A 25,221-nucleotide genomic window follows, 5' to 3' on the forward strand; every position below is an offset into this window, starting at 1 on the left:
GCAAAGTCAGCAGCATAGCATATTCAATTCCCAGACTCTCCTCTCTCACTCTTAATTTATAAGGACGCTGTGATCACATTGGACCACTTAACTAATCCAAGATACTATCCCGGTCTCAGCAGCTTTAACGGACTAGCACATGCAAAATCCCTATTGCCATGTAAGGTAACATATTCATAGGTTCTGGGGGTCAGGATATCTGTGGAAAGGGTCATTACTTGGCCTACGACTGGGGGTCCATTCATTCATTCGGTCAACAAATACTACTTGAGAGACTATAAAGTTTTAGTGTAGGAAGATAGATAGATTAACATGTAGATATGTGTCGCCCATGTTATAGAATCCTTGGGAGTGCAATGGTTAAAGTGCTTGCTCACTAACCAAAGTCTCCGGTTTGAGAAAGCTCCATGGGAGAGAGATGTGCCAGTCTAACCTGTAAAACAACCCATCGCCTTGGCAACCCCACGGGGCAGCTTGATGCTGCCCGACACAGCTGCTCTGCACGGCCGTGGGTTTGGGCTTGGCGTGATAGTGTGATGTGCAAAGGTGCTCTAGGAGAGCAGGGGATGTGGCTGGGATATTACTGCATAGTGAGTAGTTAGGGAGAGTCCTTGAAAGGTGTCAGGTAAGCAGAACTCTACAGGAGGTGACGAAGCAAGCCCCTTGAGGATCGCTGGGAGCATCTTCCGGGCAGAGGAGCAGCACGGACCCCGCGAAGAGTCGGGCACATGCCTGACACACTCAAGCAGCAGCGAGAAGGTCAGCGGGCACTGGACAGTGGTGAGGAATGCACAAGGTCACTGATGTAACTGGGTTCACTGAAGACGCAAGATGAAAAACGTTGGACTGGCAAATGCCACATTATCTGTATTTTTACCAAAATAACCAAGACAGCTACTGGCTAGAGCAGGGTGAGTTGCAGAACAGCCACAGACGGGGTCAGGAGAAGCTCAGGAAGGGCCATGGAGCCCACTGAAAGACTGAAGCGAATGAGAGGGGAGCCACTGGGAGTTCTGGGCAGATGCGTGATGCATCTGACTTAGGATTTAAAATGATCACTGTATCTGCCGGGCAGAGAGAACAATCTTTCCAAGAGCCCTGGCTGCAGTGGAGAGACCAATTAGGAGGCTGTCTTCGTCATCCACGTGAGAGATGACGGTGTGCTGGAGTCTGAAAATATTCAAAATGGAAAACCAACGGGACTTCCTGAGGGGCTGGATGTGAGTGGGAGAGAAAGATAAATAGGGAATGGTCCTACTGCGAAGCCTGAGATGTTTACTAGACAGTAAGAGGGGAAAATAAACCAGAGGTTAAGATGAGATTCCCGGGAGTAAGAGTTCTTGCCCCTTCTGTTCGGTGGGATTAATATGCTGCCAGCACCCCACAAAGAATGACTAGGAAGACCTGGTTTATTTCCCCAAAGTGCACACTCGTGTCCACAATCAGTCACGGGGAAGGCACAGACCAGGGCTGCCAGGAGCCAGAGACCAACTGGATCATCTTAACAACAAAATGTCCCCCCGGCTTAGAGCAGTGTTTGACACCGAGCTTACTAATTACACTATGTAAGCGTTCAGAGGAACGGTCTGGACTCCAGAGAGCTGGGCGTCACCCACACGTGGATGGCAGTGAAAGCCAGGAGCTTGTATGGTGAACGAGCGAGTATAGGTAGCGGTCTGAGGACTGGACCCTGAAGCACTCCAAAGTTTAGAAATTGGGGAGGTGAGAGGGAAAAAAAGGAAACAAATGTAAATGTGGCATCCGGTGGGTAGGTGGACAACCAGGTGAGTGTGGTGACCTTCAAGGAAGAGAACACTGATTCAGGAAGAACTTAATTTTAAAAAGGCTTAAAAAATAAGCATGAAGGAATCACACCAATGTCAGGGGACAATCTGCGCATGAAGTAATGACTGTATGACTGATCTGCCATGTAAACTTTTACCTAAAGCATAATAAAATGTTCAAAACAACCAACCAACCAAAAAGAAAGCCCCAAACCCAAAACACACAAATAATAGGAAGGCAATACACCGTTACACTACCCATCTACTATTACTTTCCAACTTCCATGTGATAAAGTGAAATATCATCAATAAAAAGACCAAGAAGACTACAAGGAGAATGAAATATACAGAAATGGCTGATCTTATTCTTAGAATATAAAAACTGATCACACATGCACAGGATGGGAGAACTCCAACCCATTCCTGTCAGTCAGTTCTGACTGGTGGTGACGCTACAGGGCAGAGAGCTGTCTGTCCTTGTGGGCACCCAGCACTGTAGCTGCTCCCAGGAATTGAAAGCCTTATTTTCTCATGTGAAGTGGCTGGTCTGGAACTGCCAACCTTCCAGTCAGCAGCCCAGCGTGTAACGACGTCATGCTCGGTAAAGTAGAGGGCAGTGAAGATGAGGAAGGCCTGCCCACGATGGGGTCGCACAGTGGCTGCAGCCATGCGCTCAGACACGGGAAGACCTCTGAGGAAGGAGCTGGGTGGCGTTTCGTTCTGTCGCTATGAGCTGAAACTGGCTCAAGGACACCAAACACAGCAACCTAACAGGTGACGGGACAGGAGGAGGGTGAGTGGCAAGAACCTTGGAGTCAGCTTGTCAAAAGTAAGTGGAGAAGAGACTTTTCAAATTAGCTGCTTAGCCATTCAAATGAGGACTGTGTTGTTTAACTGCTGATGAGTTAACAGGAGTTCATCACACACAGCAACAAAGGTCCAGCCCTGCTGCATGGTACTGCCCGGCTACTCTGGAAGTACTGGGACCAGCACTGGCTGTTGCACTCCATCCAAGACGGGGGTGCATCCGAGTGTGGCCTGGGAGGTAAGCTGTGTGGTGAAAGTTTCTGGAAACAGTCATCTGAGGGGCATTTGAAGGAATGGAGAGCCCCGAGGCGCTCCTCACACTGCAGATGTGTCTACTTGGTCTTTACGGCCTCACAGGAGCGAAGAAGGTACTAGGAAGCAGATGGGAGAGAAACTCAGGGACACTTTTCTAACCATCAGAACACCCAAAACTGGCACGGCTGCTCCCTGCTTAAAGAGGGCGAGGGAGCAGTCCTGTTGAGGGCAGAGGGCACTCAAGCCCAGTTGGCCATGGGGCTGGGGGCCAGATGCTGTCTAATAGGGGACGTTATAGCACGCGTGAGCCTACTGTTACACGATCTGCTCCTGGCTCCGGCTGGTAGTGAGATCCCTCTCCTGCTTATCCGAGGGCTCATTTTATACCCAGCAGGATGGCCCTCCAGGGAATCAGTTCACAATTACTCACAGGTGAATCCATCAGTACCTGCATCCCTTCCTGCCTGCACTTATAAGTCGGAATCAACTAGATGGCAGAGAGCTTTGAGTATGTATGCATATACAGAAGGAGCCCTGCTGGAGCTGTGAGCTAAGTGTTGGGTACAAGGTTGATGGTTCAAACTCTTGAGTTGTTCTGTGGGAGAAAGAGGAGGCTGTCTCCTTCTATAAGGAGGTATAGTCTCACACATATTAAGGGGCAGTCTTTATCCTATAGTGGTGCTATGAGGCAGAATCAAATAGACAGTAATGGGCTTTGTTTGGGGTTTATTTGTACAGAAACATATGAATACAATACCAACCCCCACCCCTACTCCTGACTCTTATGTGGCCCTATATGTAAGGTAGGTAGTGGATGTTAGAACTTGCTTAATTAATGTACACCTAATGCGAAGCTCTCTTTAAAGGGATGGGATCACTCAGTGGAGATGTGAGCACAAGAGAAAACTCAAGGTGGAATAAAATATATGTATAAGCATTATAAATAATAGCAACAGATATGAACAATATTATATACACTGCTGTGAATAAGATGACGTGTAATTATAATAAACTATGAAAATATAATAACAGCAATATATAATAATAGCAACAAATATAAATAGAATAATAAATACATAAATAATATCTAGACATTTGGTTAGAGAAGTGTAAAAAATGCTGCAGTGAAGTATTAAGCAGTGAAAACATCAGGTAGGGAGCAGCTCAGATACCTGGTGGGGGGGGGTTGTTCAAAGTTGCATGTAAGCTCAGAGGAAAGTAGGCACAGACATGCAGGCAGGATTGGCACAAGGATAGGATCCTGGACCGGGGCACTGCAGGCGGAGGCTGAGGTCCACATTCCTGCCCACATTCTTTCACTGTTGACACAAGGGCACTGGGCCCCTGCCATGGCTCTTGACTTCTGCAGCTGATCCTGTGAGCTACTCTTGTCCTTAAGATCTGGCAGTTGGGCAGAAGTGGCTCTGCAGAGACCCTGATGCGTTGCCAAGTGCGGGTGAGTCATTAGCCGGATGAACACACACACACACACACACACACACACACACACACACACACACACACACACACCCCATTCTCCTGTTCAAAAACAAAACAACGGGTCTTCCTGATCCCCTTCTTGCCCACACTTGGAATTTCTCTGTCCTCCTCTGGTTTTGACTCCTCTGACTTCCTTCCTTGCTCACCACATTCCAGTATTCCACAGACTGTTTCTGGAATGACATTCTTCCCAGCTGGAACACTTCCCCTGGAATTTTGGCTTCGCTTCGCTATCACCACCCCATCTGCAGAAGGCCCTGATCTCGACACTCTGCTAATGCTCCCTGCACTACTTTATCTTATCACAGATCATTGTCTACAGGGATCTCATTTGCTTATTTCTGTTTCTATTCATTTTTTTAACCTTTGATAGACTATCAGATTACACGTCCCTAAGATGACATGTCTTGTTTGCCAATGGATCCCCAATACCTTGACAAGAGTGTGGCCCACAGCAAGTGCTCAATAAGTAGACAGGAGTAAAGATTTGCCGAGAAATGTTCAGAAGGGAGGGAGGACTGATCACTGCAAGGCAGGCCAAAGGACGGAGGGTCTCAGATGCCTCCTTCCCCCCGCAGAGGATGGACAGGAGACGTGGGCAGCCCTTCTTCATGCATTCAGAACAAGCCCAGGAAACAGTCCTGGCATATGTCAGTGGTACACACGAGTATTTTCTGGCTCTGCCACAAACCAGCTACTTCCTGAGTTCTTATTTACAGTCTGGTGCTGGGTGCTTGAAGGGAGAGGGGCTAGGACACGGAGGATTGCTCCTTAGGGAAATCCGTGACACTGAAGACATACACCACACACACAGGACAAGAGCACTAGTGAACTAGAAGTTGGATAAGAATCAAAACAGGTATAAGTGGTAGGTCCCAACTCAGAGATTTCTGAGGCTAGTATCCTTTCGACGGAAGTGGTCAGAGTTGGGCAGCATTCCAAGAGAGAAGTCAATGATGAGTTTAAAGGTTCTGCGCCTCAAAACCTTGCCAGATGAGCAGAATTATGAGCAAAAATGTAGTGAGGAAGAACGGTCAACTGTGAGCCGTGAGTAAAAGCCAGTAAGTTCAAGATCTGACCGACTTACAAATAAGTAAGTATACATAAATATAAGGGCCTGGTCCAAATTTGGGAATTTCAACATGAAGGTTTTATGCTGTTGTTGTTTTACAATGCCCTCACCATATTCACCTCTGGCTTGAGTTAGCGCTATTCCTACTTATGTAAAGTACATACATAGAGCAACACGCTTGCCATTTCGACCATGTTTCTATGTACAATCAGTGACGGCCATCATGAACAAACACCACCATCTGCTTCCACGTTTTTCATCATCCTTAAATAGTGCCACTTTGAGTACTAGCTTCCCAATCCCTCCCTACTCACCTTTGGTAATCATGAATAAATGTCATTTGAGGACTGAGGTACGCTTGAACCAAGTTCTGGTATTTTCCACCACCTCCTATGCATGTGAGAGCCGAACACTGAATAAGGGGGGTAGAAGAAGCAGTGATGCATTGGAACGATGGTGCGTCCAGGACCACTGCAAATCCCAAGGGCTGCCACACGAACAAATAAACTGTCTTGGAAGAAGTCAAGTCAGACTGCTCCTCAGAGCAAGGATGGCCAGACTTCATCGCGTGTACTTTGGACACACTACCAGGAGAGACCAGTTCCTGGAGAAGGACATCATGTTGGGTCAAGTGGAGGGGCACTGAAAAAGGCAAAGGCCCTCAAGGAGGTGGATGGACACACTGGGCGAGGAGGACGCAGGGCCGGGCACTGTTTCCTTCTGTGGTTCATTGGTCACAGTGAGGGGGAACCAACATCGACAGAACCTAACATCGACAACTATAAGCTTTGGCCTCTAAACCATCTCCAGTTCTAGGGGTTCCATATCAATGAGAGCATACAGTAGTGTGTGTGTGTGTGTGTGTGTGTGGTTGCTTTCATTCAGCAGACCGTTTTTAAGGTTCATCCTTGTTTTGGTATGTCTCTTGATTTCATTTCTTTATAATTGACTGATTTCTCTTATTTTTTAATTCAAATTTCCTCACTAAGAAAATCATACATACTTCTATGAGCCACCTCCGAATTTTTTTGGAACAAGGGAGAGTATAATAAAAAAGAATATATGAAACAGCATTTTTAGCAAGTGATCAGGGCGACATAAGTGTCAGTCAACCATTGGCTTCTGATCTCTCCAACCCTGTGAGGGAGGAATGATTCAATTCACTCTTAGAGGTGAGGAAATCGGTGTGGAGAAGCCAAGGAACCTGCTCAGAGTCACACGAGGGGGAGACCTGAAGCTGAGCTGCATCTTTGTCACCTCAACATCATCCGCAAGTGGATCTCATCAGATTCCGCTGCCCTCGGCCCGGCAAGTCTGCAGCTGTACTGAAGGCGGGCCTCCACCATACCCTGCCCCTCTCAGGCGGTGAGTCCGTGAAGGCTGCTTCTGATCCTAGGCTTGGCGGGCCCGAGGGCTGCCCGCATTCTTCTCCCAGGCCCACTCCTCGCACACAGTGGCCACAGCTCAATCTGAGCTGTCCCTTCGTGCTGCCACGTCAGTCGTCTGGGCGGTCTCTCGGCTCGGATGGTCCTGCCGTTAGGAGGCCAGGGTGTCCAGAGGGCCTTGCGTGCGTCTCACTCTTCAGATCCTCCAGATCTGCATGGAGGGACAGTCCCTCCTCCTATGGGTCCCGAGGCTGCTCCTCTCCCGTTGGCAGAATTCACAGGGCCGCTGCCGGTTACCCTCTGGCGGCCTGGCGCCCAGAGGGTACTCAATACATACCACTTCCCCTAGTTCCCTGTGCCTGGTCCTACAAACTCACTGCGCTCTCCGTCTCCTATCCCAGCAAGCTTTTTGTCCAAGGACAGTGCTAATGACACAGCACAGTCTCCTTCTCCCTCGGAGCGTGGGTGGCACTCTGCGACTGCTTTGATGAAGACGGAGCAGCGGGGCCCTCTGTGGAGTGACCCGACCTCTGCGGCGAGGTCATGAGCAGATCCAGAGAGGGCTCCCCTGGTTTTCTCGTTGGGCTGCTTGCTCTTGGGCCTGCTGCACGGAAGCCCACGCAGCCAGACTATCTGGCAAGGTCTCCAGCTGACAGCCGGTATCAGTCACGGGCTCAGAAGGCCACAGATGCAAGTGGCCCTAGACCAGGCGTCCTCAAACCACGGCCCGCGGGCCACATGCGGCCGAGGACATTTATCTGGTCCACCTGGTGTTTTTGCCCCATTTGCTTTTTACTTCAAATTAAGATATGTGCAGTGTGCACAGAAATTTGTTCATAGTTTTTTTTTTTCAACTATAGTCCGGCCCTTCAACGGGTCTGAGGGACAGTGAACTGGCCCCTTGTTTAAAAAGTTTGAGGACCCCTGCTCTAGACACTGTGGCATAAGGGCAAACTCTCCTCACTGGTTCTTCACAGAGCTCTTGACCTAGAGACTAGGAGAGATGAGCAGATGGTTGTGTGCGCCTTTAAACGTTGGTACCGTTTGTGTCACGGTGTAAGGAACTGGAATGGGGAGTAGAACAAGCGAAGGAGGAGAGTCTGAAGTAGAGTTAGAGCTAGGGGACTTCAGGGAGAAGCATGAAGTTAGATTATGCTGCGTGTTGCCAAGAAGCAAGCAGGAGTAAGGAGCATTAGGGAGACACATCTTGGGGAGACTTTCTACTCGTCAAAACTGCCCAGAGATAGAAGCATCTCGCCCAGGAAGTCAAGAGCCCCCTGCCACCAGAGACTGGATGGGATGACTGAGCATGGACAGCACAGTAGGTCTGGGGTCCCAGGGAGGGAGAGCAACCTGAGGGCGCGGTGTGGAGCACGGTGCTCGGATTCTTGCACACACAAAGGAAGGGTGAGAGAATCCTTCAGCATGTCCTTTTCCCTCTTGCCCAGAGGACTGCCAGTGGCCCCTTCCACTGTCTTCCTCCTTGCCCATCGGTTCTGTATCATGATGCCTGGTGATAAAATAGACAAAATTGAACTCATGCCCATTGAGTCATCTGACGCGCAGCAGCTCTCTGGACGAGGAGAATGGCCGCCGTACGTTTCCCAGGCTGTCAATCTTCCAGAGCAAAAAGCCTCATCTTGCTCCCTTGCGGTGGCTGGTGGGATTGAACTGCTGTCTTGTGGTCAGCAGCCCAGCTCATCACCCACGACACCACCAGGGCTCCCTGGATGCCTTTGAGGCCGACATGAACCTCAGCATGTCATTTGTCTGTTCCCAGCAAATCATTCTCTAGAGGTGACAACATTTTTTTTCCCCTCATCGATTATCTTAGTGACCCTTTTAGCAATCTGGGAGGCACTAAGACCACCATCACACCTGTTTCAAAACCCAGCTGGGCACGCTGCTGATTCTTCTTCTTCTTCTCCTTCTTCTCTCATGCCAGCTGTGCCCGCTCCGTCACTCTGCTCCACCCTACTCCTCTTTCGAACCCCTGGAAGCAGCTGATCTCTATGACTAAGTGTGCGCTCTCCGCCTTGAAAGCCATCCATGGTGAACGTCGTCATAGCAGCCAGAAACGAGCGCCCATTTACCGTGCGTCAGGCAGCACACCGAGTGTTTCCATCACAGTCTTCTTTTACCACCCTCGGCCTCAGACCAGGGACACTGTGTGTGCCTCTCCTTCCCGGTAGGAGCCTGCAGAGCCCTTAAGGACACAGTCGATGTCTGAGTCATCGCTCCTTTCTCTCGCGCCTGGCACAGGGACGGGCACGGAGCAAGTGCAACATAAACATTTGTTCAATGAAGGAATGAACAGTTCAGGCAGGCAGAGTCCAAGTTTACCTTTGCTTGAACACAAATGGGTTTCAAGCACCCTGAAACACTTGAGAAGCACTCATTTATAGCCACATAATTAATGGACTAAATTATACACCATTCTTATCTTTCTATGACACAGGTTGCCAGGGATCTTGGCTAGACCCCATTTTGTTAGTGTAGTGTATGGGCAGGGAGATTGAATACAAACACGTGAAACAACAAACTTCTTTTCTGTCTAAACATACTTGAGGATTCAAAACTAGTCTTCGCTAGCCAATCAGAAGGAGCCAGGCTCCACAAGGCCCTCCCCCACTTCCAGGCAGTAGCAAGCTATTTTCTGGAGGCTCCCTGACTCCTGGCTCTTTTACCATCAAGCCTGGCACAGACCTGTGGGCAGTCAAGAACTGTGGATCGAAAGGGCCAGCGTGCATCACCGTGGATTGCTCATAACGTTCTGCACCAAGCTGTCCTGTGAAGCAGTCAGTGTCTGTTGGGGGTCTCACAGAGCCCCAGCTCATGATCGCAGTGGAGGTTGGGTTCTGAAAAGCTACTCCTTCCTTTAAATTTCTTGTAGGACAAACAATGAAAAGCTGGTGAACAGCTTGGGCCACAGAAAGAAGGCACGTCTGAAAGTCAATGAAAGAGATGGTTGAATTTTGTTTGCACGATGAAGGATTACAGGTTGTACGGAGACTCCAAGTTCCAGTTCCAGGGGGAAATCCTAACATTCAATCAATCCTTTCCCCACGGGATCACAATGTCAGTGTTCGCCTCAGGAAATTCCGGCTCATTGTTCAAAACCAAGCCGGGTATGTTAGAAAAGAAAAGCACAGAAATCGTCAGTGCACGCTCTTTCTCTTCCTCGACGAAGCAGAAATTAGCAGCACACATTCTGACACCAACTGGTCTTCCCCGACCGAAGTAAAAATGAGGAGATTAAGGGCACAATGGAGGGGCAGCGGAGACCACCCGGTAGTAATCATCGCCACAAAGGCAGGGCCACGGGCAGAGCCTGCTGCCATCAATTAGTGCACGCAATTATCCAGGGGCTGGCCAGCCCAGGAGGCCGCTCTGGCTACTCTTCGTCTTTCTCCCTGCAGATCCGAAGAGGGCGAGCCTTCCTCACCTCTGGTCTGGCTGCTCCCCAACCCCGGTGACCATTCTAATGTGTAGCGGCCAGCTCACCACTTTCCTTTCTGGTCACGGCTGTGGCCGGTGCAGGAACTCTATTTAAGGCCGAGAACAAAGGGCTTCGACAGGTGACTGTAGCTTATGCTTTAGAAATACGATTTCCATGAAGAAGCAGGGACTGTACGGAATGATGTATAAATGCTCTCGCCAACAAGTGGGAGCTTCTCCCTGTGTTCCCATCTTGTGGTTCATCGGGTGGGAACAACAGGGGCGGCCAAGGGCCACTTCCTCACCTCCATCAGAAAAGCAGCTAAGAAGGCCCAGGGAGGCCATGGCAGGAAATTTCAGGGAAGAATGTGTCTTTTGAGCAAGTCCTACTGATAGAGCTTTGTCGAGCAGCAGAGACTGGGGTAGGGCATTATAGTGAAGAAAACAATCACAACAAAACAACAGATTAATAATTGTTTTAAAAATCCACTAGAAGTAAATCACTGGTTTATTTAAAATGTACATTATGTACGTCCCCCCAAACCCCAAGCCCACTGCCATCCAGAGGAGTCTTACTCACAGTGAGCCCCCGGACAGAGCAGAACTGCTCCTTAAGGCTTCTGAGACTGTACATCTCCATGGAAACAGAGAGCTCCATCGCTCTCCCGCAGAGTGACTGGTGAACCTGAAGGGCTGAACTTGGGGGTAAGCAGCCCCACCTAGCCCGCAGCACCACCAGGGCTGCCTGCTGTATGTACATAGTAACACTGTCAGTCCACAATCATGCATTTATTTCCAAAATCCACATATGGATTACCCATGTATGGTAATCCATATTTCCATGTATTTATGTTCCATAATCATGCATGTATTTCCTTTACATTTGCTGGACTTTGGTCATCCCTAGGTGTGTGGAGGGTCAAATTCCTATTTCCCCTATGGAAAACTGATTCTCATATTCCCGCCTACTCAACATTTTAATGTCAGGATCCTAGGAGTCACTCTCTCACCTGCCGTCAAGCACCATCCAACCCGTGCTCCCTCTCCGACGTGTGTTCCACCTCCTCTTACACGTATTTGCGCGTCGCCATTTCCAGTGCCACGAGAGGTTCTCAACATTTGTCCCTTGGCTCATACAAGTCTCTTTGTTCCTACTTCTGCCTCTGTGTTATGCTACCCAGCCATCTTTACACTTTCCAGAGGCGACTGACCGTTCTCTGACAGGAACCTGACTGCGACTTCCTCAGTGGCTTCCTACAGCTCAGGACTAGCACATCCAGCCTTGCCTCCCGTTGGCCTTCCGAGAGCTAGCATTGACCACACTATACTCACTTCCCACCTCAGCTCCGGCCCTGCTCTCACAGCCACCCTAATGCCCAGCTAAACACACTGATCCATGCGGCTCCCCCACGAGCTGAAGTGGAAACACGAACACAGGTACAAGAAAATGAGCCTCCCTTTGTGAGGAGGCACACAGCGGGGACAGTGACGTGAGACCGGCCAGTGGAGGATGTCTTAGTGAAAGGGTCATCACTGAGGACCCTCTGGGAGTCTGGCTGGGTGACAGACACACCACAATTGCCCCTCAGAGGGTCAGAGAAGGTGGATATTCAACACCACTTTATTGTCAGTGGGCCACTCCTGCAGATGGCAACCCTTTGCGCTTTTGCTAGCAGCTCCCTGAACAGACAATGTCCTCAGCAGAGAACCCAAGCAGCCATGGCGGGGAGTCTCCAAGGGGGCACCGAAGGATGCGGGTAGAGTACCAGCAGCCTCTGCCGCGCCACACAGAGCCCACGTTACGGCCTTTTATGTTTCATCCTTTTAGATCCAGCCCCTGGCCTCTGGGAGCGCCTTCCTTCTCCCTCCCTGCACACTCCCTTTACGTGCTGCAGCTGTTTGCTTACAAGCTGACCCAGCAGACTGTGGTCCCTGAGGGCAGACTCATGAGCACCTAGCCTGGTGTCTGGTGCAGGGCAGGTGCTCAGGGAATGTCTAGTGAACAAGGGCATGGCCGCGGGCCTTAAGGAGAGGAGACCCCTGTTCTCCACTACATGAATGCAATTGTGAATCTCGTCAAAGAACGTCAAGGTGCCCACATTTTGAGGACCATGCAAGTTAAATGCATAGGAGGGAGCACCGAGTTAGGAATATTGAGTTCGAATTCAAGTCAGTTTGGCGCTTGAATACAGGACAAATTTGCCTCCCCAGCATCCCCAACAGTCGTAATCCTCCTCAAAATGAGACTGGCAGTGGGGTAAAATTAAGAGTAGGTGGCTTTGGGGTTTTTTGCATAATGGACAAACAAATTGAGAATATTTGCCTCAGAAAACCAATTTTTCTTGCCTGAAAAATGGTGACTGTAGTCACTGGCATCTTGTGTGCAGGGAACAAGGATGGATAACACACATTTTAAAACATTTAGGTTTTAGAAGTTTCCCATAATTCATTTTCTCTGTGGAAAATCTCTAAAAATTTTTAGATTAACTGTAAGAAAATATTTTACTGAATGTCATCAATGTGTCTGGACTGTCATAACCCTATCACAAACACGGAGGCAGTATTGTAATGGTTCTTTACTTTGTGGGAGGAGAGGGAATAAGAACACCTGAGGGGTCTTTAAGAAGCCCTGGCGGCATAGTGGTTACGCCTTGGGCTGCAATGCAGAAGGTCGGCAGTTTGAAACCGCCAGCTACTCCGAGGGAGAAAGACAGGGCTTTCTACTCCTGTAAATAGTTCCAGTCTCAGAAAGCCACAGGGCAGTTCTACCCTGTCCTTACAGCGTCACTAGGCGTTGGCATCGAATCGATGGCAGTGAGCTTGGTTTGGTTTGGCTTGGTGGTGTAGTGGGCTATGCACTGGGCTGCTAACCACAAGGTCAGCAGTTTAAACCCTCCAGCGGCCCTCTGGGAGAAAGATGAAGCTGTCTGCCCCCATAAAGATTTACAGTCTTTGAAATTCAAAGGAGCAGTTCTACATTGTCGTATCGGGTTGATGAGAGTCAGAATCAACTCAATGGCAATATATATATAATTTTAATTTTAAGGGGCTCTTTCCTAGCCCTTTAGTCTTCCCTGCCCCTTTTAGAAGCCCTGGTGGTATAGTGGCTACTCATTGGGCTGCGATCCATGTGGCCAGCAGTTTGAAACCACCAGCAGCTCCACAGGTGAAAGACTGGGCTTTCTACTGACTTGAACAGTTAAGAGTCCCAGAAACCCCAGGGTGTCGCTAGGAGTCGGGGGTAGTTGGTCCCCTGCCCCTTTGAGAAATGTTATTGTTTTGCTCTGACAGGCAGCCACAAGTGGGGCAGAAACTCTGCAAGGCCAACCGCACCAGCAGGAGTCTCTGCTGCTCTAGATGTAACTATGGCCATGGGCGCTGGTGATGCGTGACTTCAGGGAGCTATTGTTTTGGATGGCTCCCCTCCTCTTATACAAAGAGGCGCCTTGAAAGAAGGGTAAAAGGTGGGGAGAAGCCTAGGGGAAAGTGTAACTGAACACCTGGGAACAATGGTTGTGGGCACGGTGTGGCCCTGAGGCATCCTGTTCAGAGCCTGGCTCCATCCAGTCTGAGCTTTGCAGCTAACTCCCGCCTCAGGGAGAATCCCTTGATCCCTCTGGGCCTCAGTGGGATAGGTTGATTTATTTCTAAGGGTTGCTTCCCATGATGACAGTCAAGTTTAGCACACCAACAAGAAAATACAGCAGTGGCCAGGGAAAATGAGAAAGGTACACGTCTTCATATAGACAGCTGAGAAAGACAGGAAAGACCAGGAAAAAGGGGGCCAAAGATGACCATCTGCACCCCTATGCACTGTCCGGAAGATGGACACAATTCAAGACAGGGCTCCGAATCTGAGCCTGGATTGAGACTGGGTAAGAAACCTTACCTTCTGGTCACAGCAAAGCAGAGCGCGCACATTCCCTGTAAGAGTCCCGCGGCGTGCTGCAGAAACATGGCCATTTTGGGATTCTCATCCACTGGGCCTTGCACCGAGAGGAAGCAGCCACACAGCTTGTCAATCAGACCAATGTTCACCACGTAGCTAGATGGGAGGAGAAATGTGTGTTATCAATCTGCAAATGTGGGCAACATCTTCACCTCTAGGGATAAATTAGCCCTAGCTCAGTGGTCTCACTGACCTGGAGCTACTGGACTCACACGTCTGAAAAGGGTGGGACTGTGAAGATGGACATTCTGAAAATCAACAGATGTTGACTCATTCTCCTGAGAGATTACATATGGCCATAGATGGAGGAGGCCTGGTAGGGCTTGATCAAGGGAAATGTAACTGAGAGGAATTGCTGAAACCCAAATGAAGGCCGAACATGTAGTGGGACAAGAGGAAAGTAAAAGAAAATAGAGGAAAGAACTAGGAGGCAAAGGGCATTTATAGATGTCTAAATACAGGCATGCATGCATGTAAACATATTTTTATATAATGACAGGGAAATAGACCTTTGTATATACATTTATAGGTTTAGTATTAAGGTAGCAGACGAGCATTGGGCCTCTATTCAAGTACTCCCTTAACACAAGAACACTTTGTTCTAATAATCTGGCATTCTGTGATTTTCATCTTCCCGATACGATCACTGAAGACAGAGCGGGTGCATAAGCAAATGTGAAGAAAGCTGATAGTGATTGGCTATCAAAAGATATAGCATCTGGGGTCTTAAAGGCTTGAAGATAAACAAGTGGTCATCTAGCTCAGAAGCAACACAGCCCACACAAAAGAAGCACACCAGTTGGTGAGATCATGAGGTGTTGATAGGTTCAGGTATCAGGCATCAAAGATCCAGAACAAAAAATCATATTGTGAATGAGGGGGAGTGCAGAGTGGATCCCCAAAGCCCATCTGTAGGCAACTGGACATCCCCTTACAGAAGGGTCACAAGGAGGAGATGAGCCAGTCAGGGTGCAGTATAGTACTGATGAAACATACAACTTTCCCTCTAGTTATTAAATGCTTCCTCCCCACTACTATCATGATCCCAATTCTACCTTACAAATCTGGCTAGACCAAAGCATGTACATAGTTACAGATAAGAGCTGAAAACATGAGGAATCCAGGACAGATAAACCCCTTAGGACCTATATTGAGAGTAGTGATACCAGGAGGGTTAAGGGGAAGGTGGGGTGGAAAGGCAGAACCGATCACAATGATCTACATATTACCCCCTCCCTGGGCGATGGACAACAGAAAAGTGGGTGAAGGGAGACATCGGTCAGTATAAGACATGAAAAAATAATAATTTATAAATTATCAAGGGTTTGTGAGGGAGGGAGGTGGAGGAGGGAGGTGAAAAATGAGGAGCCCTCTACAAGGACTCAATTAGAAAGGAAATGTTTTGAAAATGATGATGGCAACAAATGTGCTTGACAACGTATGTATGTATGGATTATGACAAGAGTTGAAAGAGCCCCCAATACAATTATTTTAAAAAAAGAAAGAACAGAGAAGAAATAGCTATGGCCCTGCCAGCATACTTAGAGCCTGAAGTCCTAGCTCCAAACCTCGACCTTGCAGTTACGCAAGCTATTTTATTGTCCGTTTTCCCTTTGCAAGTCATTTCAATGTAGGTTTCCATCTTGAACCACAGGACGGTGTGAGGTCCCACTGAGTTGGCTCTGACTCGGCGTGACCTTGTGTGTGACAGAGCCAACTGTCATTTGCTCCTGTGCCATCACCACCACCATTGCTATGTCAGAGCCGCTGCGTCCATCCATCTGGTCGAGAGTCTTCCTCATGGACTGTTCCCTCCTGAAAACATGGCCATAGTACGAGAGGCAACGTCTTGCCATCCTTGCTTCTTAGGAGCATTCTGGCTGCACGTACTTCTTCCAGGTCAGGTTTGTTAGTGTTTCCGGCATCTCATGTCAATGGTCTTCCCAGCACCATTCTCCTTCGGCCTTCCTCAGTCACGCTCCAGCTTTTGCACGCAGGTGAGGTCATGGAAAATACCATGACTTGAGTTAGGCGCACCTTAATCCTCAAACGTGACATCTCTGTTTGTAACACTTTAAAGAGGTCTTTTTGTAGCAAATTTGCCCCATGCAATACGTTGTTTGATTTCTTGCCTCCTGCTTCCATGGCATTGATAATGGATACAAATAAAATTAAATCCTTTTTTCTACTATAAAAATAGGAAATTTACTTTACATTATATTGAATTTCACCAAATTGACTAGGTTATTTTGATGTCGTTACGACATCTTTGCAAGCATCATACTTTGAATATTAGGAAAAAATACAAAGCGATAATGAAAATCTTTTGATGAAAGATTCTGGCAAAGAATCCTGATGAAAAGGAGGAATATACAGATGAGCACTTTGAATTCTAATGAGCTCGAGACTCTTTGGAGCCGGGGGGGGGGGGGCACGAGCCCTTAGCCTAAGTGCCGTGAGCATCGTGCTCGTGTAAGAATCCTCTAGATGGGAGCAAACTGACGAGAGCAACTTGAATGATTAGACAGGAACCTTAGCGGGCAGTGAGTCTATGGCAGTGGCGGAGGGGCAGCTCAGGAAAAAGGAGTGTGAACAGCTGCAGCACTGAAATCAGTCAGCAGTGTCACTGAAGTACATACACAGAAACTGTTGAACTGGTATATGTTTTGCTGCATATTCTCAACAATAACAAAATAAATAAAGTATAGGTAAAATATTATTACTGAGATAGAATAGAATCTTCTTTCTCGGCCCCTATATAACTCCTCTATCACCCCATGTCTAATTCCACCCACCAACACCCATCTCATGCAATGTTCAAGCAAATCCAAGACATCGCATCATTTCATTCATAAATGTTTCAGTTTTCATCTCTAAAAATAAAGATGTATGAAAACATAACCACAATGCCATTAGCATACCTGAAAAAAACCCAATAATCTATTATCATCAAATGTTCAGATGTCTCAAAAGGGTTTTAATGTTTCTGATAGCTTTTAAAAGTTAGGATTTCAGTAAGATTTACTGTGACGATTGGTATGTCTTTTAAATTTTCTTTTAATATGTAGGTTGTCCCTCCATGTCTCTTTTTCTTCCTTGTTCATGGAAACCCTATTGTTTATTCTACGCCTGTCCCTAAAATCTGAACTGTGATTGCATCCCCACAATACGTACACGTGTCTTTGCACACTGTTGCTGTTGTTGCTGCTGTGAGGTGCTGTGGGGCTGGTTCTGACTTGGAGTGTCCCGTGCACACTGGAACAGCAGCCTGCCTGACCCTGCGCCAGCCTCCCAATCATGGCCAACTTTGAGCTCACTCCTGCCGCTGCTGCTGTGCCTGCAAGTCCCAGGGAGGGCCTCCTTTTTGTTTTAGTGACCCTCTGTTTTACCGAGCATGACGTCCTTTTGCGGGGACTGGTTCTTCCTGATAAGATGTCCAAATAAGTGAGACAAAGTCTCCCTTATCCTGGCCTCTAAGGAGCATTCTGGCTGTGCTTTTCCCAAGACGGAGCTGTTCCTTCTCCTGGCAGCCCGTGGGTAGTCAACATTGTTTACCGACACGATCAGACAAAGGCATCCGCTCCTGTAAAATGATCTAGAGTCCAGAGGGCTGACTCAATAAAAATATCATTTCTAAGTGAGCTACATAATATCCTACCAGTGTATTATGGTTGAAACTTGGTTGATTTTAATATTTACCATTATAAACTACGACATGATAAACATTTCATATACAAGTTACAGTCGGAATTTCCAACCACTTTCCAGAAGTAGAACGACTGAGTCACAGGAAAGGTTCAGGGTTCTTGGTATATGTAGTCACGTTACACTTTAAAACCGTTGTATTTAGTTACACTAGCTGGATATGAGAAAACCCACTGTACCGCGCTGGGAGCAGTATCTCTATCCCCATCGGTGGATGAAGGGACTTGGCCTCAGGGAGGGTACACTTGCCCATGAAGGGGATTTGAAATGTCCTGAGGTGTTCTGACTCCTGGTAAGTCTTTCCCATGAAAGAAACTGTTTCTCTGAAGCATTCTTCTGGACCTCATTGATACCTCTATTTTAAAGCTGTGATATGTGTGCTTAAGGATGATCTATATGAGATCAAATTGACAACTGTATGCACATATGTGGATATATTCACTTGCTACTCTAACCTATTTTACATGTCCAAATCAGTGACATAAATTAGTTAAGAGCTGAATTATCTAATCCAGGCTGAGAAATTATTTCTAAGTAATTTGAAAACAAATCACACACAATCTTAAGAACACCCAGTCTCAAGGTGAAAAAGACTTAGATGATTTCCTGTACTGGCCTTGAAAAGGCCGGAAATGAGAAAAGACCCCCAAATGAGTGAAGAGGTAAAAATCACAAAAAAAATCTAACTCAGATCACAGGGGATGAGCAGGCGGTCCTCATGAGTGTCATCCTCCCTAATGCTAGTGGGTCTGGCTTGCTACTTTCTTACAGACGTCTTGAGCCATTGCCCAGGCACTCTTTAGACAACTGTCTAAGAAGATGCTGAAACCAAATGGCGCTAACGGGTCAGTGGAGGGACACTCGTTTTGCCAACTTCATCTTTTGGACGGAGGACTATAGGGTCTTCTAATAGCAATTGGGATCAAGGGCAGTGTGTCCTTTGCAATATGGCTATTAGGTTGAAATGACAATGTTGAGGCTGTTAGCACATCTGGATGAAACGTTTTACTGTATAGAACCGGTCAGTCTTCTGGGAAAGGCCCCCTGGGAAAATGGACCTTTTCATTTGTTTCACCATCTGAGATCTGAAATGAATCCCTCTGAAGTTTGCTGCCTTTGGAATTTACAATTTGGAAAGGATGCACAGGGAGATACAGCTATACATGCAATCTAAAGAGTTAGGGTCTACGTGTCTCCAACTACCACCCCCCCCCCCCCACACACATCTTACACACAGCTGTTCAAAAGGGCCCTATCCTTGGTCTAGGTTTAGTAAACTCATGCCATGCACAATTTCAACTTTCCTCGACAAAGTAATAACTCCCAATTCTTTATCTCCCCAGGCATAGGTTTTTCTAAATTTGTCTCCTAGAGTTCTTCCAAGTTTCTTGAAATCACCCCTGAAGAGTCAGTCACAAGGCTTAGGGACATCAATTCTAGGGGTATTTAGACCGAAAGGCCGTGCTCTACCTGCTACTGGGGAGCAGCCCTGGCATCTTCAAAGCATCTAGGACAAAACCACGGCTGTCACCTCATCTGGAGCAAAGAGTGAAGAAAAATCAAAGATTCGAGGAGACCATTGTTCCAAAGGACGAACAGACCACAGCCGCCACTAACCCCAAATCAGGAGAACCAGATGATAGCTGGCTATCACTCCTGTCGCTCTGACCGGGATCACTCTCTGACCAGCAACCCTCTGTCCTGGGCAGCGTGGGAGAAAAATGTAGAACAAAATTCAAAATCTTAAGAAAGACCAGATTTACTTGTCTGATGGAGACCGGTGAAGCCCATATTAGTACGGCCGTTAGATAACCATCAACCCTGGAACTGAACTCTCCCCGGAAGGTCACTTTTCAGCCAAATAGCAGACAGGCCTGTAATGTGACAGTTACATCCCGAGGAACCTCTTCCTTAGAACACCAGATCTCAGGGGACCCCAGGGGAGTAAACACCCCCAAACAAAGCTTAGAAGGGAGGCAGTGTAAACAATACTGCAACACCGAGGGCTTTGCAACTTACAGCACTGAACAAAACGTGCATGCATTATTACTGAATGGGAAGCTCATTTGTTTTATAAACTCTCATCAAAACCACAAGAAAATGCAAAAACAAAACACAAAATCCCAAGCACCCGCGGCTACGATAAAGTTGCTAACGGGAATCTATCGAGTGCAGCTGCGGTGACCAAAGGACGGTCCCCAGACCTGACTTTGAATATTCCCTTTCAAGCAGCTGGGAATTCTTCTGGCACATCGAACACGCACAGATGACAAATATCATCTGTAAACCTCGTGCAGTTAAAGCCTGTCAGATGCTATGTCTGTAAGACGGGACACAGTTGTTCTAGTAGATTTTTTTTGGGGGGCGGCGTTATTAAAAGATTTTATTGGGTGTTCTTGTAACTCTTATAACAATCCATACATCAATTGTGTCAAGCATATCTGTCCATATGTTGCCATCATTATTTTTTAAACATTTACTTTCTATTGAGCCCTTAGTATCAGCTCCTCTTTTTTCCCTCTTCCCCAGCTCTCATGATCCCTTGATAAACTATGTTATTATTATTTTTATATCTTACACTGACCGCTGTCTCCCTTCTTCCCTGGTTTCTGTTTTTGGTCCTCCGGGGGGTGGGGTGGCAGTATGTATAGAACATTTCGATTGGTTCTCTCTTCCTCTCCTCTCTCCCCACCTTCCCCCTGCCCTCCTGGTATCACTACTCCCATCCCTGTTCTTGGATTCTGTGTGTTCTAGTGGATTTTTAAAATGCTTTTATTGGGGGCTCTTATATCTCTTATCACAATCCATACATTCATCCAGTGTGTCAAGCACATTTGCACATATGCCACCATCTTCATTTTCAAAGCATTCTCTTCTCACTTGAGCCCCTGATATCAGCTCCCCATTTCTTCCTCCTCCTTTCCATACCCATCAACCCTCACGAACCCTTGATAAGCTTTAGACTATTATTTCCATCTCTTAAACTGTCCTCTGTTGCCCCTCACCCACTTTTCCATTATTCGTCCCCCTGGGAAACGGTTCTAGGTTTCTAGTGGCTTTTTAAGTCCTTATAGATATGCGTATTCCCGCCAGTATCCCCAATCTCAATGTTGTAGTATTCAGACTGTGTATTCCAGTTTCCCCAATGTGGAATGCTAAAGGAGGGTTGTTTGGGAAATCAAAGAAGAAATCTTTTTAAGCTTCTAACAAACTTTTCATACCACACACTTAAAAAAATGTTTCAAGACATCATCAATAGATTTGAGTATAGCCCCAATCCCAACTACGTGGACACCTGCACCTCCCCCCAGAAGAATTTATTTCAGAGGATAGAACTGAATCTGCGGCTCCGGGAGAGGGACATGGGAACAAATGAAGGAGGAGGAAGAGAGAGTGGAAGACATCCTGGAACACCAAGCCTTGAGGACGATATTCCCGCTCAGAACAGCCAATCCACAGAGAGGACCACATGGCCGGCCCCACTATGAGACAAGACATCCCTCACTGACCCATAGCCCTACAGGGGACAACACTGGAGACACATTGTGGGAATTCCACCCGATCTGATCCCACCACACCAAGGCAAAGCACTAAGGGTACACAACAGAACAGCAAGGGGAACAGAGCAACGAAGTCCCAAGGGAATACTAAACATAGACTTTGGGGCCAGGGCTTGGTGCCTCAACAGACTCAACTAGAAAACATGCCTAAAGGCCAACAAACAGTCCTTGAACTAACTACAAGCTTTTCTTGTTGTTATTTTGTTTTTTTGTCATTGGCTTGTTGTTTTATTTTGTTGCTTGGGTTTGCTCTGTCTTGTTTTTGTGCCTGTTATTATCTCTGCAAGTCTGTCTAAATAAGATAGGCTGGATGAACAATCTGGAGGAGAAAACAATGGGACCCACAGTTCTGGAGGGACTTGGGATAGGGGAAGGTTGGGGGGAAAGGAAGTGGTGTTAACAAACCCAGGGGGGTAAGGGAGCAACAAGTGATACAAATCAGTAGTGAGGAGGGTGTAGGAGGCCTGGTAGGGCATGGCCAAGGGTAATGTAACCGAGAGGAATTACTGTAACCCAAATGAAGGCTGAGCATGATAGTGGGACAAGAGGAAAGTAAAAGGAAATAGAGAAAAGAGCTAGGAGGTAAAGGGCATTTATGGAGGTCTAAATAAAGGCATGTGCATATGTAAATATTTACATATGAGGATGTGGAAATAGATTTATGTGCATATATTTATAGGTTTACTATTAAGGTAGCAGATGGACATTGGGACTCCACTCAAGTACTCCCTCAATGCAAGAATACTTTGTTTTATTAAACTAGCATTCTATGATGCTCATCTTCCCAACACAATCGCTGAAGACAAAGCGGGTGAATAAGCAAATATGGTAAAGAAAGCTGATGGTGCCCGGCTATCAAAAGATATAGAGTCTGGGGTCTTAAAGGCTTGAAGGTTAACAAGCGGCCATCTAGCTCAGAAGCAACAAAGCCCACATGGAAGAAGCACACTAGCCTGTGGGATCATGAGGTATCGAAGGGATCAGGTATCAGGCATCATCAGAATAAAAAAATCATATCATTGTGAATGAGGGGGAGTGCGGCGTGGAGACCCAAAGCCCATCTGTAGGCAATTGGATATCCCCTTACAGAGGGTCACAGGGAGGAGACAAGCCAGTCAGAGTGCAGTGTAGCAACAATGAAACATACCACTTTCCTCTAGTTCCTAAATGCTTCTTCCCCACTATCATGATCCCAATTCTACCTTACAAATCTGGCTAGACCAGAGGATGTACACTGGTTCAGATAGGAACTGGAAACACAGCAAATCCACGGTGGATGATCCCTTCAGGACCAGTGGGAGAGTGGTGATACTGGGAGGGGAGGGGGAGGTGGAGGTGGAAAGGGGGAACCAATTACAAGGATCTACATATAACCTCCTCCCTGGGGGACAGAAAACAGAAAAGTGGGTGAAGGGAGATGTCGGACAGTGCAAGATATGACAAAATAATAATTTATAAATTATTAAGTGTTCATGAGGGAGGGGGGAGCAGGGAAGGAGGGGCAAAAATGAGGATCTGATGCCAGGGGCTTAAGTGGAGATCAAATGTTTTGAGAATGATGAGGGCAATGAATGTACAAATGCGCTTTACACAATTGATGTGTGTATGAATTGTGATAAGAGTTGTATGAGTCCCTAATAAAATGATTAAAAAAAAAAAAGCAAGGAATGGGCGCTCAAGACACACAGAATCCAGGAGTGGGAATGGTGATTCCGGAAGGGTAAGGGGAAGAGGGGGAGAGGAAGGGAGAAGTGGGGGACAGGTACATAAGCATACACCTCTCTACAGGGGAACGAACAACAAAACATGGGGGAAGGGAAAGGTAGTTGGTGTGAGAGATGAAAATATTAACGATGTACAACATCGGGGGGGGGGGGCGGTTATCCTGCTCCGGCCTTGGATCTGATGCCCCGTCTCAGCCTTCTGTTCTCCCAGGCGAGGGTAGGCCTGGCCTGGATTCCAAGGGCCACTTAGTGCACATTCCATAAACTCAGCTTTTTTCCCTTTTTTGTTTTGTTTTATTTTATCCCTATGAAACTCGAGCAGGTCTCTGGAAGCCATTTGTAAAGAAAAAAAACCGTTTTTGATACCATTAAAAAATATCAGGGGGTTATGAGGATGGGGGGAAGGGGAGAAGAAAAAAAGAGCTGGTATCGAGGGCTCAATAGAAATTAAATGTCTAGAAGAGAATGAGGGCAACATATGTACAAACATGCCTGATTCAATTGATGTATGGATTGTGATAAGAATTGTATGAGCCCCCAATAAAATGATTTAAAAAATAAATTTGAGGAGAAACATTGACAACAACCAAAAAATTCATAACAAACTATTATCTTCTGTCAAAATCTCCAACTCATAATATTCTTGTCTAAATAAATATCACCTTTCATGCAATGGAGATTTAGTTGCGCCGGAGACATGGGTCAATTCAACTAGTTGAGGATTCTCAGTGCTTTAGATTTAGCCTTCATTTTGTGATCTGATATGATGTAAATTCTAATCTTTCTGATGTAATCTACAGGGTTATTGTATCTTGAGTCAATCTTTTCTGAGATATAAGCGAGACCACAGTAGAAGGTTCTGGATGGAATGGGAGAGGAACATGGAGCAAAACTCAGGCTCATGAAAGAGACCAAGCTTGTACTTAAAAAAAAAAAAGCCTTTCTATTGATATAAATTATCAATATACAAATGCTAACCCTGTGATTCGAAGAGTTGACAACTGTACACACCCACATAACCATCCATCAACACAACATATAGAACATATTCATTATTCTAGAATGTCTCTGTGCTTCCATTCACACCCCGACTTCCAACAAAGGCAACATCTTTCATTTTAATAGTCTGTTGTTGAATTTCCTACACATGTTCTCTTTTGTGTCTGGCTCCTTTTGCTAAACATAATGTTTTTGGAATTAATTCCTGTCGGTGCATGTATAAAAGTGATTCCTCCCTTTTGTTGTTGATTAGTATTCCACTGTATAAATATGACATGATTTGTTTATCTCCTCTGTTGGTAGACAACTGAGTTATTTAAAGGTTTTAGCTATTATAAATAAGGTTTCTATGAAAATTTATGGTCAAGTCTTTTGTAGACATATGTTTTCATTTCTCTTAGGTAAATATGCAGGAATAGAAGGGCTGGCTTCTAGAGCAGCCTTGTTGAACACATTAAACTATTAAGCAGTTCTTCAAATGCACCACTGAGCTCTCCCAGCAGCAATGTACCCATGCTCCAGTAGCCGAACATCCTTGCCACCATTTGGTTTTATCAATCTCACCTCAGCTTTTGGAGGAAATTCTAAGAGATCTCTTGTTGTCATTTTATATTCCCCTGATGATTAAAAATACTGAACACCACCAATACTTTTGTCAGGTATCTGTATCCTAAGAAATCTTTCCCTATCACAAGATACTGAAGATATTCCCCACACTTTCTGCTAGAAGTCATTTGAGTATTTTTGGGGGTGTGTGTGTCTAGGCCTATCACCCATCTCAAACGAATTTCGTGTATGGCGAGCGGTTAGCTTTCTTCCACAGGTATAACGAGCCATTCTAGCAGCATTCGACTGAAAGACTTTCTTTCTTCATCGAATTAACGTCAACTCTAGCTTCTCTAACATAAAATCACAATGAGGCCTCTAAGGTGGACCAGAGACATACATAAAACCGTAAGTGGATTTGGGGTTTACACGGAATCCCAACCCCACTCTAAGAACACTTCGTTCTTATGACATGGCCCTGCTTGCTGCTTGCCTGC

At 46.6% G+C, this 25,221-nt stretch overlaps 1 protein-coding gene across 3 annotated transcripts in view; it reads right to left on the bottom strand.

Annotated features, from left to right (window-relative positions):
- SCAPER (S-phase cyclin A associated protein in the ER) overlaps positions 1-25,221 on the bottom strand; it is a 414,928-nt gene that overhangs the window by 50,583 nt on the left and 339,124 nt on the right. For all 3 annotated transcript variants that reach the window (XM_075535309.1, XM_075535310.1, XM_075535311.1), the window contains one exon: positions 14,131-14,286. In XM_075535309.1, coding sequence (XP_075391424.1) covers positions 14,131-14,286 — 156 coding nt within the window. The remainder of the gene's footprint in view (positions 1-14,130; positions 14,287-25,221) is intronic.

Source organism: Tenrec ecaudatus, chromosome 17 (genome assembly GCF_050624435.1).
Source record: "Tenrec ecaudatus isolate mTenEca1 chromosome 17, mTenEca1.hap1, whole genome shotgun sequence".
Lineage (NCBI taxonomy): Eukaryota > Metazoa > Chordata > Mammalia > Afrosoricida > Tenrecidae > Tenrec > Tenrec ecaudatus.